General features: G+C 41.9%; 1 protein-coding gene across 1 annotated transcript in view; it reads right to left on the reverse strand.

Moving 5' to 3' along the window:
- LOC141157717 (uncharacterized) overlaps nt 1-18329 on the reverse strand; it is a 99170-nt gene that overhangs the window by 20044 nt on the left and 60797 nt on the right. Inside the window, exons 6-8 of the mRNA XM_073645263.1 lie at nt 17678-17766; nt 16371-16429; nt 16015-16169 (exon numbers count right to left, since the gene is read on the reverse strand). Coding sequence (XP_073501364.1) covers nt 16015-16169; nt 16371-16429; nt 17678-17766 — 303 coding nt within the window. The remainder of the gene's footprint in view (nt 1-16014; nt 16170-16370; nt 16430-17677; nt 17767-18329) is intronic.

The following is an 18329-nucleotide window of genomic DNA, read 5'->3' on the forward strand; positions in this document are numbered from 1 at the left end:
ATCTTAGCATCTATGCCAGCAATGGTCAGCCCTTGCCTCAAGTGGGGTATAAAAAGGTGACCATAAAGGTTGGACAAGTAGAATTGCTAACACAAAGAATGATTATTGTTGATACTGATCGCTGAGAAAGCCATCCTATGATAACCTTAGGCACTAATGTGATAGAGAATTGTGTTGGGGAAATTATTGTTTTGTTGAAACAGGTCGCAGAGACTGCCAGTTCTAGTCAGCAGCGAGTTCTGCAGAAGGAGATCAAAACCCTGATGCAGAGACAACAGGTAGAGCTGTCTGGTGGAGAAGTCGGCAGTGTCAGAATGAGTGATCCATTCCCCATTGCAATGCCCCCTAGGAGTGAAATGTTAATATGGGGTCAGGCAGCAATAGGTCTCAGGGGTCAAGATTATCAGGCCCTGGTAGAACCTGTGTACTCTGATAGTAGACCCACCATCTTGACAGCCAGGGGTGTAGTCGATGTCCGCAAGGGGAGAGTACCGATGCGCATCCTGAATTGTGGGGAGAAAGAGGTCCATTTACCCCAGTATGCTACCCTTGCTAAGCTGTTCACTGTCAGTAACAATGCAATAAAGGCAGTGGAACCCTTGACTCTGTCCGAACAGGCGGAAGACAATGGCCCCAAGGGGCAGATGGAGGATTGGTGTCAGAAGCTACCCCTTGGCACCAAAAGCATGGAGTGTACCGGGTGGTCCAAGAATATGATTGAGTCTGGGCAGGTAAAAGGGGTCCAACATCATATCCCCACAGGAGATCATCCGCTGATTAAAGAGAGGTACCGGCCTGTACCCCCGGCTCACTACCAATGTGCCAAGGGAATGTTACGGGAGATGAAGGAGGCTGGGGTGATCAGAGATAATTTTAGCCCCTGGGCAGCTCCATTAGTCCTCGTTAGAAAAAAAGATGGTACAATGAGGGTGTGTGTTGATTATAGGCAGATTAACCACATTACACATAAGGACGCCTACCCATTACCCAGAATTGAGGAATCATTAGCTCCACTGAGATCCGCTAACTATTTCTCCACTTTAGATCTCACCAGTGGGTATTGGCAGGTTCCCGCGGCAGAGACGGACAAAGAGAAAACCGTGTTTACAACACCAATGGGCCTCTGCGAGTTCAACTGCATGCCATTCGGGCTCTGCAATGCCCCGGGAACTTTCCAGCGGTTAATGGAGTGTTGACTAGGACACAAAAACTTTGAAAATATTCTGCTGTACCTAGACAACTTAATTGTCTATTTAAAGACATACAAAGACCACCTGGAGCACCTGGCCGAGGTGTTCGAAGCCCTATCTGGTTATGGCCTGAAAGTAAAGCTGTCCAAGTGCCACCTGTTGAAGCCCAAGGTGCAGTACCTAGGTCATGTGGTAAGTGCTGAAGGTGTAGCACCAGACCCTGAAAAAGTCACCGTGATCAAGGACTGACCAAGACCCTCCACTATCAAGGAAATGTGGTAGTTCCTCGGGCTGGTAGGCTACTACAGGAGATTCATCAAGGGTTTCACCAAGATAGCGGCACCCATGCAGGACCTCTTAGTGGGCCAGTCCAAGAGGGCCAAGAACCCAAATCCTCTGTTCAAATGGGCTAAACCAAAAGACGAGTCCTTCACTCGACTGAAAGTGGCACTTGCTGGAGACGAAGTACTGGCCTACCCCGACTATGGCCAACCCTTTATACTCCATACGGATGCCAGCAGGGCAGAGAGAGAGTGATTGCCTATGCCAGCAGGAAGCTCCGTCCCACGGAAAAGAACCCCGACAACTATAGTTCCTTCAAGTTGGAGTTTTTAGCCATAGTCTGGGCTGTAATAGAGTGCTTCAAACACTACCTGGCTTCAGAGAAGTTTACAATTTTCACGGACAATAATCCGCTGACCTACCTTGAAACGGCGAAACTAGGTGTGCTGGAGCACCGATGGATGGCCCTGCTGTCCAACTACGAGTTTACCATCAAGTATCGGGCGGGGCATAAAAATGCTAATGCTTATGCCTTGTCCAGGATGCCCATCTTGCCAAATGGGGGAGAAGACCCGTAAGAGCTGGAGGAAATAGAGCTACCGGCTTTCCATCATCACGGGGTGACCCAGAGTTCCCGCTGTGTGAGGGACAAGTGCTCCGCGAACAGAGAGGCCACGTTTAACTCATTGCCCTACCATGGATGGGCAGAGGCGCAGGATAGCGACCCGGCTGTCCACCTAGTAAAGGAGTTGCTGACAAAAGCTGACTCACACCCTGATCCAGATGCTCCACAGGAGACCCAACAGTTGTGGAAGGAGAAGGGCAAGCTGTTCATCTACGAGGGAAAGCTGTGTCGAAGAAGCATTAACTCTCGGACACACGAACTGGTCTGGCAGCTGGTAGTCCCGAAGCGGGATGCGCCAATGGTCTTAGAGGCGTACCACGATGGAGCAAGACACTTCTGGTGGAAGAAGTTGGAAGTCCTGCTACGTGAGCGATTCTACTGGGTTGGCACGAGGAAAGCAATCGAGAGATGGTGTCGAGAATGTGGTCCATGCAACCTGAGACGGAAAGACCGTGATAGCCAGAGGGCTCCCCTGCAGCCCAAAATCACCAAACAACCACTTGAACTGGTAGCCTTGGACTACCTGAAGCTAGCCCCAAGCCGGTCAGGCTATGTCTACGCTCTCACCATAGTAGACCACTACTCCCGATTCCTGGTAGTAGTGCTAGTGAAAGATCAAGATGGCTAAGACAGCAACCAAAGCATTTCAACAACACTTTTGTCGCCCGCACGGTTACCCTGAACGAGTGCTGACTGACCAAGGTCCAGCCTTTGAAGCAGAAGTGTTTCAAGAATTCTGTAACCTGTACAGCTGCAAGAAAATAAGGACGCCGCCGTATCATCCCCAGACCAACGGGTTATGGGAGAAAATGAACCAGGGGGTAATAGACCTGTTGAAGACATTGCCCCTTGAAGAACGTAGCCTGTGGCCAGAGAAGTTACCGGATTTGGTAGACCTATATAACCACATCCCGGTGAACTCCACCAACTGCACACCTGCCTACCTGATGAGGGCAAGACCTGGTAAGCTACCCATTGACTTAGACATGGGAGTTTTAACACCTGAGAAGACATCACCAGATGCAGATTGGGATATGGAGCGGCAGCAACAATACCGCAATGTGCAAGAATGTGTAGAGAGAAGTTTGTCCCAGACGAGACAGAGGCAGGAAAGAATTTATAATCAGCACGCACCTGCAGTTTCCTTGTCACCTGGAGAACAAGTACTCAAAAGGAAGAGACGAGTTCACAAATTAGATGATCGGTGGGAGGTTAAGCCATACACCGTCTTACCTTCAAATTTCGAAAACACCAAGGTGTGCCTCAGCAGTAAAGATGGAGGAGAGACTTCGGCGGCAGTCTCGAGAGACCACCTGAAGATATGCCCTGATCAATTAAGACACCAAGAGGGAGACCAAAACAGCCCCCAACACACAGAAAAGGGGGAAGAGACCATTCAAACCATCCTTGGAGAATTTCCCCGGTCTTGGACGCAGGTGAACCAAGCAATCGTGGTACCTGTCCTGACCTTTCCCAAAGTAGCCTCACCAGAAGCCGCAGAGACTCTAGAACAGCAGAGAGACCAGTCGGCCACAGAAACAGATGCTTCATCAGCAGTGGAACAAGTGAATCTACCCCCTGCTAGCGGTGAATCTGCCAGTCCCATGGTGAGTATAGGAATTCGCAGAAGGCAATCTGGTGTACCTGTACTACGTAGGTCCACAAGAAGCGTAGTGAATAGTGCACCCGTGCACCCACCACACAAGCGGTAGACACTAGAGACCTGGGTAAGTCATTGGCAACAAAGGTACTGCGTAGATCAACCCATAGTACCATAGGTCAGCTCCCTGCCCGTTATAGGGACTAAAGTGTAATAAAATAACAGTATATGTTATATAGTTATTACATTTATGGACAAATGGACCACAGGAGTAGGTGTGGTCAGGACAATGTTGAATAAAGTTAAGTGTTGGCCTTGAAAATAAACAGCAGGCATGGCCGAAAACCAGGCCCACCGACAGAGTGCCCTGAAGCCACGCCCAGGGACAATACACAAAGTGGGTTAAGGCGGTTCCCACCAACCAACCTTATCGGTATCGACAATTCCCGGATAGTGGCGTAAAGACTAAGCGCCGCAGTGACTGCTACCAATTTTTGTTGGGTTTTTGTGATTTTTGCCTTTTTGAGCCTTCGCAAACAATTTGTAATGTGAATTGTTATTGTTGTTAATTGTTAATTCTAAAGGTATCCTCAGTCCGGGAATACTGAATTTAACTCGGGGGGAATATGGCACCCCAGGGGCCCGGTTGCCATAGTGGCATTGCCTCCCTCACAAGGGGTGATGCCATGACTGGAAGCAAAACATGCGTTTATTCTGCCAGTAAGAAGCGTTTTTTACATGCATTTCCGCATGCGTTTTTTCAAGTACTTCTCCAAGCGATTTTGAGCATCACTTGGAAAAGTGCGTGACAAGTTGGTCACACAATATAAATCCATGCAACTGACATGGATTTATATTGTGTGACCAACTTATGCTGCTTTAAATGCTGCATCAATAGAGTCTCCTCTTCTCCAGACCCGAGTACCATCCGCGCATACATGTATACATGCGGATGTTATGCGGTTCAATGCATGTCAATGGCAGCGATTTCGCCGCATTTACGCACAATGATAATTGCACAGCACATGCGGATTATCATTGGGAAACATGGCACACAATTTACCAAGCGTTTTTAATGCGTGTTTGCGGCGGAAACGCATTAAATCCGCATCGTGGGCACACAGCCTTAAATCTATTAATTTCTGTGTTACAGAATAACATTATACTCAGAGACATTATGATAATAGTTTACATTGCCTCTACATTTTACTCTGCAATGCAAGGAATCAGTATTAAATACATTTCATGAAAAATACATATTTTTTCAGATAACATATAACATTTCTTTCTGACTCTTGCTTGTCTTTATTGGTGTGATGGTTCATTTTCCACATGTATTAAATTACTTTCCTTTCACAAGATATTTATCCCAATTATATATATCAAAATCAGTGAGATCTCAAAGGGTTTTCCACTAGATTTCATAGAAAAGAGAAAAAGAAAAAGGGTTAACGCATGCTGGATTTACACATACTTCCAAATCAGCACTTGCAAAATTTTCACATGCTTATAGTTCAACACCTGCGATTTAAGTATCACATTGCACCATTAACTCTTTAGAGAAGGAAGGACCTCTCCCTGTAGTGCTGTATTCACACTACAATATCCCCAACTGGTTGTTTAGATTGGGATTTCTATGGAGAAGGAGAACCTCCACCTGTAGTGCTTTGTTCACACTATGCTATCCCCAGTTAGTCCGTTTGGATTGGGACATTCCAAAAAAAAAAATAATACTAATAATAAAAAATAATAATAATAATAATAATAATAATAATGAGTGCTCTGTTCACACTATGATATCCTTTACTATTTATTTGCACCAATAATATCATGGGAGAGCAATATTAAGACCACATTTAAGCTAAAATAGCATAAGGCTATGTGCCCACATTGCGGAAATGAAGCAGAAAATTTGCGCTTCATTTCCACATGTCCTTTACCGGAAAAACGCATGCGGAATTTCGTAAGCGTTTATCGCGCGTTTTCGACATGTGGAATTGCCTTGCGTTTTTTATTGCATTGAAAAGGCAATTCCGCTTGCGGAAACGCAAAATTAATTGACATGCTGCGGATTTTTGTGCGCATCAAAAACGCTGCGGAAAAATCCGCAGCATGGGCATAGAACATGTGGATTCTCATTGGGGACCATGGGGTGCGGATTACCTAGCGTTTTACAAGCGTTTCCGCTGCGGAAATTCCGCATCAAATACGCTTGTAAAACGCTACGTGGACACATACCCTTAAAGGGCAATGTTCACACTATAATGTTAGATGTATTAAATTGATTCCCTTTTACAAGATATTTGTCCAGGTTATATTTATACAACCCAGTACACTCCAAAAAGTTCCCCCCCTGGATTTTGAAGAAGGAAAACAAAAAGGGAACAGGTTAATACCTGCAAAATTTTCACATGTTTGTAAACAGCAAATGCAGATTTTTGCAGATTTTTCAGGTGCTTGTGGATCAACACTTTCAGTTTAAATATCACATTGTACCTCTACAGAAGAGGAAAAACCTCTACTTAGGCTGAGTTCACACGATGCGTATTTCATGCGTTTCCGCGGCGTTTTTACAGTTGCGTAAACGCCGCGGAAACGCATGAAAAACGCATGGTAGAAGGGAAGCAATGTTCCCCAATAGAAATCCGCATGTGCTGTGCCCATGATGCGGATTTTTCCGCAGCGTAAACGCTGTGCTCAAAAATCCGCAGCATGTTATTTAGGCTAAGTGCACACGATGCGTATTTGAAGCGGAAATTTCCGCTTCATTTCCGCATGTCCTTTTTCCTGGAAAACGCATGCGGAATTTGTCATGCGTTTTTCGCGCGTAATTCGCGCGTTTTGCACATGCGGAATTGCCTTGCGTTTTCTACTGCATTGTAGATGGCAATTCCGCATGCGTAAACGCACAAAGAATTGACATGCTGCGGAATTTTCCGCACAACAAAACGCTGCGGAAAATTCCGCATCGTGGGCATTACAATTGCGGAATGCCATAGGGGACCATGGCAGAAGGCTAACATGCGTAATTCATGCATTTACGCTGCGGAATTTTCCGCACAAAATACGCATGAAATACGCATCGTGTGCACATAGCCTTAATCTTGCGTAAACGCGGCGTTTTCGCCGCCATTGACTTGCATTAGAGCGCGCCAATACCGCAAGACTGCATTTGTACTTGCGTAATTGGTGCGTTCTAATGTGCGGATGGTACCCGGGTGTGGAGGAGAGGAGAGTCTCATCCACACCCAGGTACCATTAAAAAAGCTGTAAAACAAGAATAAAATAAAAAATATATATATACTTACCATCTGTCGGCCCGCGCAGCGCTCCTGCTTGGTTCCCGGCACTTGCAGTGAGTTGAAGGACCTGCGCTGACGTCAGAGTCATGTGACGGGTCACGTGACGCTGACGTCGGCAGGTCTTTCAATTTAAAGTTGCCGGGAGAACGGAGTGAGCAGGACACCGGGGGCCATCGGAGGTAAGTATATACACTCTCTCGAGTTACACTATATAAATCCATGCTGTTTGAGGTTTGCATGGATTTATATAGTGTGACCTAGTTGTCAAGCACTTTCCAGGTGATGCTAAAATCGCCTGGAAAGCGCCTGTCAATCTGCATGCGGAAATGCATGTGAATCCGCATGTATTCTGCAGGAAAAACGCATGCACAATCTGCATGCGTTTTTTCTGCCAGGGAGATGCAGAAATGATGCAGAAATTTCTGCTTCATTTCTGCATCGTGTGCACATACCCTTATAGTGCTTTATTCACACTGTTGTACCCCAACTAGTGATTTGGTCTGGGACATCACAAAAGAGCAATAAGTGCTATGTTCACACTACGATGTTCCTCGCTATTCATTTGCACTGATATATCATGAGAAAACAGTGACCACACAGCATTTAAGCTGAGATGCCATGAAAGGGCAGTGTTCACACTACAATGTGCCCCACTGATCGTTTAAGCTGAGATGTCATGGGAAGACAATATTTAGACCACAATACTCCTTGCTAGTCATTTGACCAGGGACGTCAGGAGAGGGCAATATTAACACTACGATATCCTACGCCCTTCATTAGGGGGAAAAAAATAAATAAATAAAAAACCCTAACAGGGCTATGTAATGAAAGAGAGAAGCTCAGGGACAAGGAGGGTGGAAAAACTAAAAATGAAACATAATATCTTTCCTGAGATTGAGATCTAGGGGTAATCTGGTGTTTAACCATTTCGCGCCAGAGCCTGTTTTCGCCTTCGTGACCGGGCCAATTTTTTCAATTCTGACCACTGTCACTTTATGAAGTAATTACTCTGGAACGCTTCAACGGATCCCCCTGATTCTGAGATTGTTTTTTCGTGACATATTGTACTTCATGATAGTGGTAAAATTTCTTTGATATCACTTGCGTTTATTTGTGAAAAAATCGTAAATTTGGTGAAAATTTTGAAAAGTTTGCAATTTTCAAACTTTGAATTTTCATGCCCTTAAATCAGAGAGATATGTCACACAAAATAGTTAATAAATAACATTTCCCACATGTCTACTTTACATCAGCACAATTTTGGAACCAAAATTTTTTTTGTTAGGGAGCTATAAGGGTTAAAAGTTGACCAGCGATTTCTCATTTTTCCAACAAAATTTACAAAAACATTTTTTTAGGGACCACATCATATTTGAAGTCACTTTGAGAGGTCTTTATGATAGAAAATACCAAAAGTGACACCATTCTAAAAACTGCACCCCTCAAGGTGCTCAAAACCACATTCAAGAACTTTATTAATCCTTCAGGTGCTTCACAGGAATTTTGGAATGTGGAAGAAATAAATGAACATTTAACTTTTTTCACAAAAATGTTACTTTAGACACAATTTTTTTATTTTCGCAGGGGTAACAGGAAAAAAATGGACTCCAAAATTTTTTGTGCAATTTCTCTTGAGCGCGATGATACCCCATATGTGAGGGAAAACCACTGTTTGGGCGCACTGCAGGGTTCGGAAGGGAATGAGCGCCATTAGACTTTTTGAATGTAAAATTTGTTTGAATAATTAGCAGACACCATGTTGCGTTTGGAGAGCTCCTGATGTGCCTAAACAGTGGAAACCCCCCACAAGTGACACCATTTTGGAAACTTGACCCCTTAGGGAACTTATCTAGATGTGTGGTGAGCACCTTGAACCCCAAGGTGCTTCACAGAAGTTTATAATATTGAGGTGTAAAAATAAAATTTTCACATTTTTCCCACAAAAATGTTTTTCATCCCCTAATTTTGCATTATCATAAGGGTAACAGGATAAATTGCACCATTAAATTTGCTGTGCAATTTCTCCTGAGTATGCCGATGCCCAATATGTGGGGAAAAAACACTATTTGGGTACACTGCAGGGTTCGGAAGGGAAGGAGCGCCATTTGACTTTTTGAATGTAAAATTTGTTTGAATAATTAGCGGATGCCATGTCGCATTTGGGGAGCCCCTAATGTGCCTAAACAGTGGAAACTCCCCACAAGTGACACTTTTGTAAACTAGACCCCTTAGGGAACTTATCTAGATGTGTGGTGAGCACATTGGGAGACATAATAAACAAATCAGTAGCAGGTGAAGAATTGGTTTTATTTATTTTTTACGCTGTTCCTCGTGCGGTATAAGTGATGAGATTACTTTATTCTTCGGGTCGGTGCGATTACAGAGATACCAGATTTATATCGGGTTTTTATGATTGACAGCTGTCACACACTAAAAGACGCTTTTTTTTGCAAAATCTAGTTTTTGCATTGCTATATTTTGAGAGCTATAATTTTTCCATATTTCGGCCGACAGAGTCATGTGATGGCTTGTTTTTTGCGGGACGAGTTGACATTTTTATTCGTACCATTTTTGGGTACGTGACATTTTTTGATCGCTTTCTATTCCGTTTTTTGGGAGGTAAAATTAACAAAAACCAACAATTCAGGAATTGTTTTTTGAGGGTTTTTTTATGCCATTCTGCGTGTGGTAAAAGTGATAAGGCAGCATTATTCTTCGAGTCAGTACGTTTGCAGCGATACTACACTTACTGTATATTTTTTTACGTTTTGGCGCTTTTACACAATAAAACAATTTTATAGAAAAAATATTTTTTTTGCATCGCTTTATTCTGAGCTATAACTTTTTTATTTTTCGGCTGATGGAGCCGTATGGCGGCTTTTTTTTTTGCAGAACAAGATGATGTTTTCAGCGGTACCATTTTTATTTCCATTTTGCTTTTTGATCACATTTTTTTCCACTTTTTGTTTGGCGATATGAGGAAAAAGCATATTTTTTTGCTCCGTTTTTTATTTATTTTATTACGGTGTGCACAGAAGGAGTTAATTAGTGTGACAGTTTTATAGCTCGGGTTGTTTCGGACGCGGCGATACCAAATATGTGTACTTTTTTTGTTTTTGCATAAATATACGGATTTATCGGTTTAATATTTTATTTCTTTATTTTTATTTATTTTGTGATTTTTTTTTTAACAGTTTGAAATCATTTTTTTGACTTTTTTTTACATTTTTACTTAGTCCCTGTATGGTACATTAATTTTTATTTTTCTGATCACTGATCTCATGTAATGTAATAGACATATATTACATTGTATGAGACCACTGCTGACAGTTTCACACTGTGTCTCCTGCTGGACTCAGCTTGCAGGCTGAGCCTAGCAGGACACCATATATGGCAGATCTGGAGGCGGTCATGTGACCTCCAGCTGCCATAACAACGCCAGGTCCTGGAAGGTATCAGGGCTCGTCGGAGAGGTAAGTAGACGACCCCCTCTCCTCTTACTATCTTCTATATGCCGCGATCACTATAGATCACGGCATATAGAAGATAGCAAAGGGTTAACATCACTGGGACCTGATCCAATCAGGTCCCGATGATGTTCCCTGTCAGAGCTATCGCTCTGCACCGCACCTGCAGCGCTTGCAGGACCCTGGGCGTCCTGAGCGCTGCGGGACCACCCACCATTTTTAAATGTCGGCGCTGCACAGAGCCCAGGCAGCGCCGACGTTTATCTACAGTGGGCGATCGGGAAGCGGTTAATAGTGATGAGCGAGCACTAAAATGCTCGGGTCGAGCACATTGGAATACTTGGGTGCTCGACCCGAGCAACGAGCCCAATGTAAGTCTATGAGAAACTCGAGCATTTTTCTGGCGGCTCACCCTGGCGGACTGCTGAAGGTCAAAAATTGCCCAAATCAATGGGAACAGTCCTCAATTAAACGTCAGGCAGGCAGAATATATAGGCAGACAGGCAGGCAGGGTATATAGGAGGGAGCATGAAAAACATAGCAGGGCACTTGGAGCACACTAGTGCCCTCCGATTTTCATGCACCCGTCTCTTTAAAAAAGCTGGCCGGCAATTTATCAGCAGCATACACCGGTACCCGACAATTTAGAGCAGAAAGAATAGAGCAACACACATAGATTAGATAGAAACATGTCAGTCACATATATAATAAGTACAGTGACAGTGGTTACTGTACTTGTCATTTAGTGTTAAAATAAAGGATTTATTAAAAAAAAAATTGGAGTCGGATTCCCCGTAATTTTAGTATCTAGCGGAGGTTAAGCAGACGGCTGGGGCAGATGTTTGAAGCCTGGGAAGGGGGTAATACCCACGGAGCTTCCCAGGCTACTAATATCAGGCCCCAGCTCAATACCTAGCCTTTACTAGCTATTAAAATGGGGGACCCCCCAAAAAAATGACGTGGGGTCCCCCCTATTTTAATAGCTAGCAAAGGCTAGGCAGACAGCTGGAGGCTGATATTAATAGCCCAGAAAGGGTGCCATGAATATTGGCCCTCTTCCAGACTAGAAACACCAGCCGTCAGCTGCCTCAGAAATGGCGCATCCATAGGATGCGCCAATTCTGGCACTTAGCCTCGCTCTTCCCACTGCCCTGTAGCGGTGGCAGTGGGGTAATAGGGTTGGGGTTGATGTCAGCTTATAATGCCAGCTGACATCAAGCCCAGGTTAGTAATGGAGAGGCCTCTATAAGACACCCCCATTACTAACCCCATAGTGAAAGTTAAAAAAAGCACAAACATCCAGAATAAAGTCCTCTAATGGAAATAAAGACCCAATTCTTTAATGTTCTAAATTAAACTCTTCTTACCGTCACACCCATTCCAGCTGAAGCCAACGATCTCCTGCAATAAAAGTAAAATAATAAACCAACCTCATCCTTACCTTTCCATGGTTCCCAGGACAGCTCCAGCTCTGCTACATTGACATGACAGGCTGGATCGCAGCAGAACACTGCCATCCAGCTTGCCATGTCGCAAACACTGAGAAGCTCCTCAGTGAAGCTCCTCAGTGTCTGGCTGTGACGGCATCCAGATGAGCCGAGTTCATGTCCAATTAACTCAGCTCACCTCATGCACGTCACTGACAGCATGGGAGAATTCTCCTGCACATGCGGTGCCGGCAAATGACGTCACCGCTTGAGCAGGAGAATTCTCCCACGCTGGAATGGCATTGAGATGGCAGGCTGGATGGTAGCAGAACGCTGCCATCCAGCTTGTCATCCTTGAGAGACACTGCAGAGTGCAAGTGCATAAAAACACTATTATTATTTTTTTAATAAATCCTTTATTTTAACACTAAATAACAAGTACAGTAACCAACACTGTCACTGTCATTATATATGTGACTGACATGTTTCTATCTATCTAATCTATGTGTGATGCTCTATTCTTTCTGTTCTAAATTGTCAGGTATCGGTGTATGCCGCTGCTGAATTGCCGGCTTTTCATGTTTCACTGTGAGCACTGTTCCCATCGATTTGGGCAATCACTGTAATGCCACAATCACCATGGCTGTGACATTACAGTGAGTGTCAGACAATCCCTGCATGATTGGTGCTCTAAATAGTGCAAAAGTACTCGGCGAGCTCCGAGCATCTCGAGTACTGAGATGTTCGGGCGAGTACCAAGCAGTGGCGAGCATGCTCGCTCATCACTAGTGTTTAACTTAAAATACAACACGGCCCCTGTCCCTGAGTTTCTTCTCCCAGTCACCCCCCACCTTGTAGGCTTGAAAACCTTCTCTATAGCATACGTTTTCAGAATTGTAGTAGTATCTCCTAGATGTTTATCCCGGTAATGTTTTGAAATTTGGGACATACTTTTTAGTGTATTGCGAAGTTTCATATCCTGAACGTGTTCCCTTACTCTTACCCTAAAGGGGCGAATGGTACTTCCAACATATTTAAGTTTACATTCATCACATTCCATAATATAAATTATATGGGTGGAATTACAATTAGTAAATGTTTTATATCAAAGGAATTTTTATTCTCACTATCTGTGAAATTGTATATTTTTGATGAATATTGACAGGTCTTACATTATTTTGTTCCACATTTGTGGTACCCCTTAGTACTCAGCCAATTGGTAGGATTTTTATGATGGTTATTTATTGAACTAGGAGAAAGAGATTGGCCCAATGTCAGTGCTTTTCTATAAACTACTCTACAGCCCTGTCTTAGAATTTTGCCTAATATTTCATCTTCCGTTAAAATTACAAGGTTCTGATAAAAAAGTTTTTTTTATTTTCGAAAATTGATTGCTGTACTGTAATACCAGCGTCAGCCGATATGATTTTTTGTTATTTTTGGGTTTCGAATCATGATGATCCTGATGGCAAAAATGGGGTATATCCGATACTTTTTTCTCTGCTGCATTAAAAATTTCATTTTTATACCCTCTAAGCTTTAATCTAGTTTTTTATATCCTCTACCTCCTTTTTGTACTGAGCCTCATTAATGCAATTACGTTTCGCTCTATTAAATTCGCCTATTGGTATTGCTTTTGTTGTATGTCCTGGATGGTGGCTTTTGGTGTGCAGTATGGTATTACCTGATTTCTCCTTCCTAAAAGTAGATGTCATAACCATAGAGTCAGGGTGACCCATAAGTTTTAAATCCAAAAATTCTATATTTGTATTGTCAAATTTGGCCATAAATCTTTAAATAATGGATGAAATCGATTACGGCAGGTACATCGGATCGCCATATGACCAAAATGTCATCGATGTACCTGCCGTACCACCAGATCATATCCTTGTAAGGATTGTCAGGGCAAAAAACATACAATTCCTCCCATCAACTCATAATGCGATTTGCAAGGGAGTGGGAGTATTTAGCCCCCATCAACACTCCATTTTTTGAATGAAAAATTCATTATCAAATGAAAAGTAATTATTTGTCATAAGAAAATGTACCGCTTCAATAATGTAATTACATAAATCATTGGAAAAATCACCATATTTTTGTAAATGAAATTCCAATCATGTAAAGCTATTTTATGGGGTATTGATGTATAAAGAGATATGACATCTATTGTTATTCAGTCGTAATTTGATTTCCATTGCATGTATTGCATAGATTGTAAGGCTGTGTGCCCACTATGCGTTTTTCAAGCGTTTTTGCTGCCGAATTTCTGCAAACGCTTGCAAAACGCTTGGTAATACGTGCCCCATGATCCCCAATGAAAATCTGCATGTTCTGTGCCCATGCTGCGGAATATTCCGCAGCGGATTTTCCTTGCGGAAAAATCCGCAGCATGTCCATTATTTGTGCGTTTCAGCATGCGGATTTGAGGTCCCAATGCATTTCAAAAACACAAGTCAAATCCGCATGTAAAAACGCTGCAAAAATACGTGTAAAATCTGCAAGCGTTTTTACTGCCAAGAACATGCAGAAACGCTGCAGAAAATTTCTGCTTCAATTCTGCATCGTGGGCACATACCCTTAAACATCTGCTGTATCTTTGAGGAACCCGGGGGTCCTCTGGACGATAGGCTGGAGGAGCAGATCAACCCACTTCCCCAGCCTCTCACCCAAAGAACCAATACCCGAGACAATGGGGCGCATAGGAGGGGGGGGGGAGACTGATTTTTATGGGTCTTAGGTACAGCATATACAATAGGCACCACCGGAGTTTCTACTTTCAAATATTCCTTTTCTTTTTTATTAAATATGCCCAGATCAAACCCCTCCTCAATGATCTTAAAAATTGTATTTTTACATACTTCAGTTGGATCCCGTAATAATGATGTGTAAGTGTTCTCATCTATTAACGTGTCATGTATCAATTTACAGTAATCTTCTCTATTCATTACAACCATAGACCACCCCTTTGTCTGATTTTTTAATTACAATATCATTACAAAATCCCAATCTAAACAACCAGTTGGGGATATTGTAGTGTGAATACAGCACTACAGGGAGAGGTCCTTCCTTCTCTAAAGAGTTAATGGTGCAATGTGATACTTAAATCGCAGGTGTTGAACTATAAGCATGTGAACATTTTGCAAGTGCTGATTTGGAAGTATGTGTAAATCCTGCATGCATTAACCTTTTTTCTTTTTCTCTTTTCTATGAAATCTAGTGGAAAACCCTTTGCGATCTCACTGACTTTGAAATATATAATTGAGATAAATATCTTGTGAAAGGAAAGTAATCTAATACATGTGGAAAATGAACCATCACACCAATAAAGACAAGCAAGAGTCAGAAAGAAATGTTATATGTTATCTGAAAAAAATATATTTTTTTCATGAAATGTATTTAATACTGATTCCTTACATTGCAGAGTAAAATATAGAGGCAATGTAAACTATTATCATAATGTCTCTGTGTATAATGTTATTCTGTAACACAGAAATTAATAGATTTAGATCTTTTGTAGCAACGCATGGGAAATTCTAATATATGTTTAGCTGCAGAGGTTTCTCACCTGTGATTTAATTGATTTGTTTGCAATCAGGAAATTGGTGTGTGCACATGTTCAGATTGTTTTTAAATCTTGTAAGTGCACTTGGATGGCATCTTGACAAAGAGCGCTTGCTGCTCGAAACGCGTCAAAAAATGCCTGTAGTCTCTTTTTTGTGAACAAACAATTTTAATCTTTGCTTCATGTACCTTGGAAAATAAAATGCACTTTTTTGGACTTTATCTGTGAGCTGGATTTTTCTGCTTTCTCTATTGGATGTTGCGCCCTGCCCAGGTGCTATCCGTGCTCCAGAAGTGTGGAACTGCAGGTGGTGAGCTGGATTTACTTCTGCGACTTATAGATTTTTATCTCTTAGGGCAGCCAAATATTTGTCAAATTTATTAGAAAGCATGCGTTTCTTAATAATTTTTACGCCTATGAATTATTGGGTTAGAATGGCAGAATGCCAATGTTAGTAAATCTGTTTAGTAGCAGAAGAACTGAGATTCAAACACTGTAAAAGAAAGTAATGAAATTAATTAACAGATGTATGAAAATATCAGGCAAAATCCGTCTTTACCATTAAATGTAATGCTGAAAATATCCACAGTCAGATTTCCAAGCACGCCTGTCTTCCTCACTTCATCAAACAACCCTTGGATGTCTGCAATATTCACAGGGACCAAAGTGCCATTCAGAAAGGTGATTTGTAACTCAACGATCACTGATCCCGGGCTGTTACAAATAAAATATGGTTTGGCATATTGAAAATTAGAGACTTGAACCTACAGTGATAAACAGTTTTGAATTTACTGCCCCGCAGTCGCTGTGATCATTAAAGGGATCGGCCACTTCAAACAACCCTGTGTCATTGGGATCAGTAACCTATAGTTTTCCGTATTCTATAACATCAAACAGGTCAGTGTTTGTACTTACCTAAATGACACTACAGATACTATCACGTTTCCAAATGTTGGTATGAAAATATTCTGTATCTATGGGGACACAAAATGACACAAAATAAAACCTATGTACAACATGTGGAATAGGTTTATAATTATAAATGTACTGTATTATCAGAAAATAACATGTGATGTACAAGCGGTTTCCTACTTGCTAGGATATGTCATCAGTTTCTGATCGGTGTTATAATTGCAAGGTTCTGATAAAAAAGTTTTTTTATTTGCGAAAATTGATTGCTGTATTGTAATACCAGCGTCAGCCGATTGGAGTTTTTGTTATTTTTGGGTTTTGAGTCATGATGATCCTGATGGCAAAAATGGGGTCTATCCAATACTTTTTTCTCTGCTGCATTAAAAATTTCATTTTTATACCCTCTAAGCCTTAATCTAGTTTTTATATCCTCTACCTCCTTTTTGTACTGAGCTTCATTAATGCAATTACGTTTCGCTCTATTAAATTCGCCTATTGGTATTGCTTTTGTTGTATGTCCTGGATGGTGGCTTTTGGTGTGCAGTATGGTATTACCTGATTTCTCCTTCCTAAAAGTAGATGTCATAACCATAGAGTCAGGATGACCCATAAGTTTTAAATCCAAAAATTCGATATTCGTATTGTCAAATTTGGCCGTAAATCTTTAACTAATGGATGAAATCGGTTACGGCAGGTACATCGGATCGCCATATGACCAAAATGTCATCGATGTACCTGACGTACCACCAGATCATATCCTTGTTAAGATTGTCAGGGCAAAAAACATAAGATTCCTCCCATCAACTCATAACGAGATTTGCAAGGGAATTGGAAGTATTTAGCCCCCATCAACACTCCATTTTTTTGAATGAAAAATTCATTATCAAATAAAAAGTAATTATTTGTCATAAGAAAATGCACCACTGCAATAATGTAATTACATAAATCATTGGAAAAATCCCCATATTTTTGCAAATGAAATTCCAATCATGTAAAGCTATTTTATGGGGTATTTATGTATAAAGAGATATGACATCTATCGTTATTCAGCCGTAATTTGATTTCCATTGCATGTATTGCATAGATTGTAAGGCTGTGTGCCCACTATGCGTTTTTCAAGCTTTTTTGCTGCATCTATGGGGACACAAAATGACACAAAATAAAACCTATGTACAACATGTGGAATAGGTTTATAATTATAAATGTACTGTATCATCAGAAAATAACATGTGATGTACAAGCGGTTTCCTACTTGCTAGGATATGTCATCAGTTTCTGATTGGTGGAGTCTGACTACGGGGACACCCAACCATCTGCTTTAGTGCTTTTTCTCTGTCAACATTTATTTCAACCCATCGGCTCGCTGAAGCTAGCGCAGTGGTTCTTTCAAAGGTGTTGTCTGCACAGTGACAAAAATACATACTTACACATTAGTGATGAGCGCAAGTGCTCGGTACTCAGTTTGCCTACGGTGCTCAGGTATGCACCCAGTAAATCGGGTGCTCGAATGACATGTTCTAGTCCTCGCGGCCATATGTTTCACGGCTGTTAGACAGCCACAAAACATGCGGGGATTGCCTGACAAACACAGGAAATCCCCGCATGTTTTGTGCCTGTGTAACAGCCACAAAACATCCGGTCGCAGGGACTCAAACATGTCACTCGAGCATTCGCGATACTGGGTGCATACCTGAGCACCCTCGGCAAACTTGAGTAACGAGCACTTGTGCTCATCACTAATACACATACATAACCAAAAGAAATGAAATGTAGTATAAGTTAGTATACATGCAACGTGTAGGAGCGTGTTCACACTGGCCAGTAAACAGACACAATCTAAGATAGAAACAAAAAGAACATATAGCCAGCTGTAAATAAGTAAAAAGCAATAGTGCATATAAATAACACAGGGTACTTAGTAAACGCTGTTTTTCATTAAAAAAAAAAGCATAAAAGCCATCC

Source organism: Phyllobates terribilis, unplaced genomic scaffold (assembly GCF_046119375.1).
Source record: "Phyllobates terribilis strain yellow unplaced genomic scaffold, ASM4611937v1 Scaffold_8__6_contigs__length_399053987, whole genome shotgun sequence".
In the NCBI taxonomy this organism is placed as follows: domain Eukaryota; kingdom Metazoa; phylum Chordata; class Amphibia; order Anura; family Dendrobatidae; genus Phyllobates; species Phyllobates terribilis.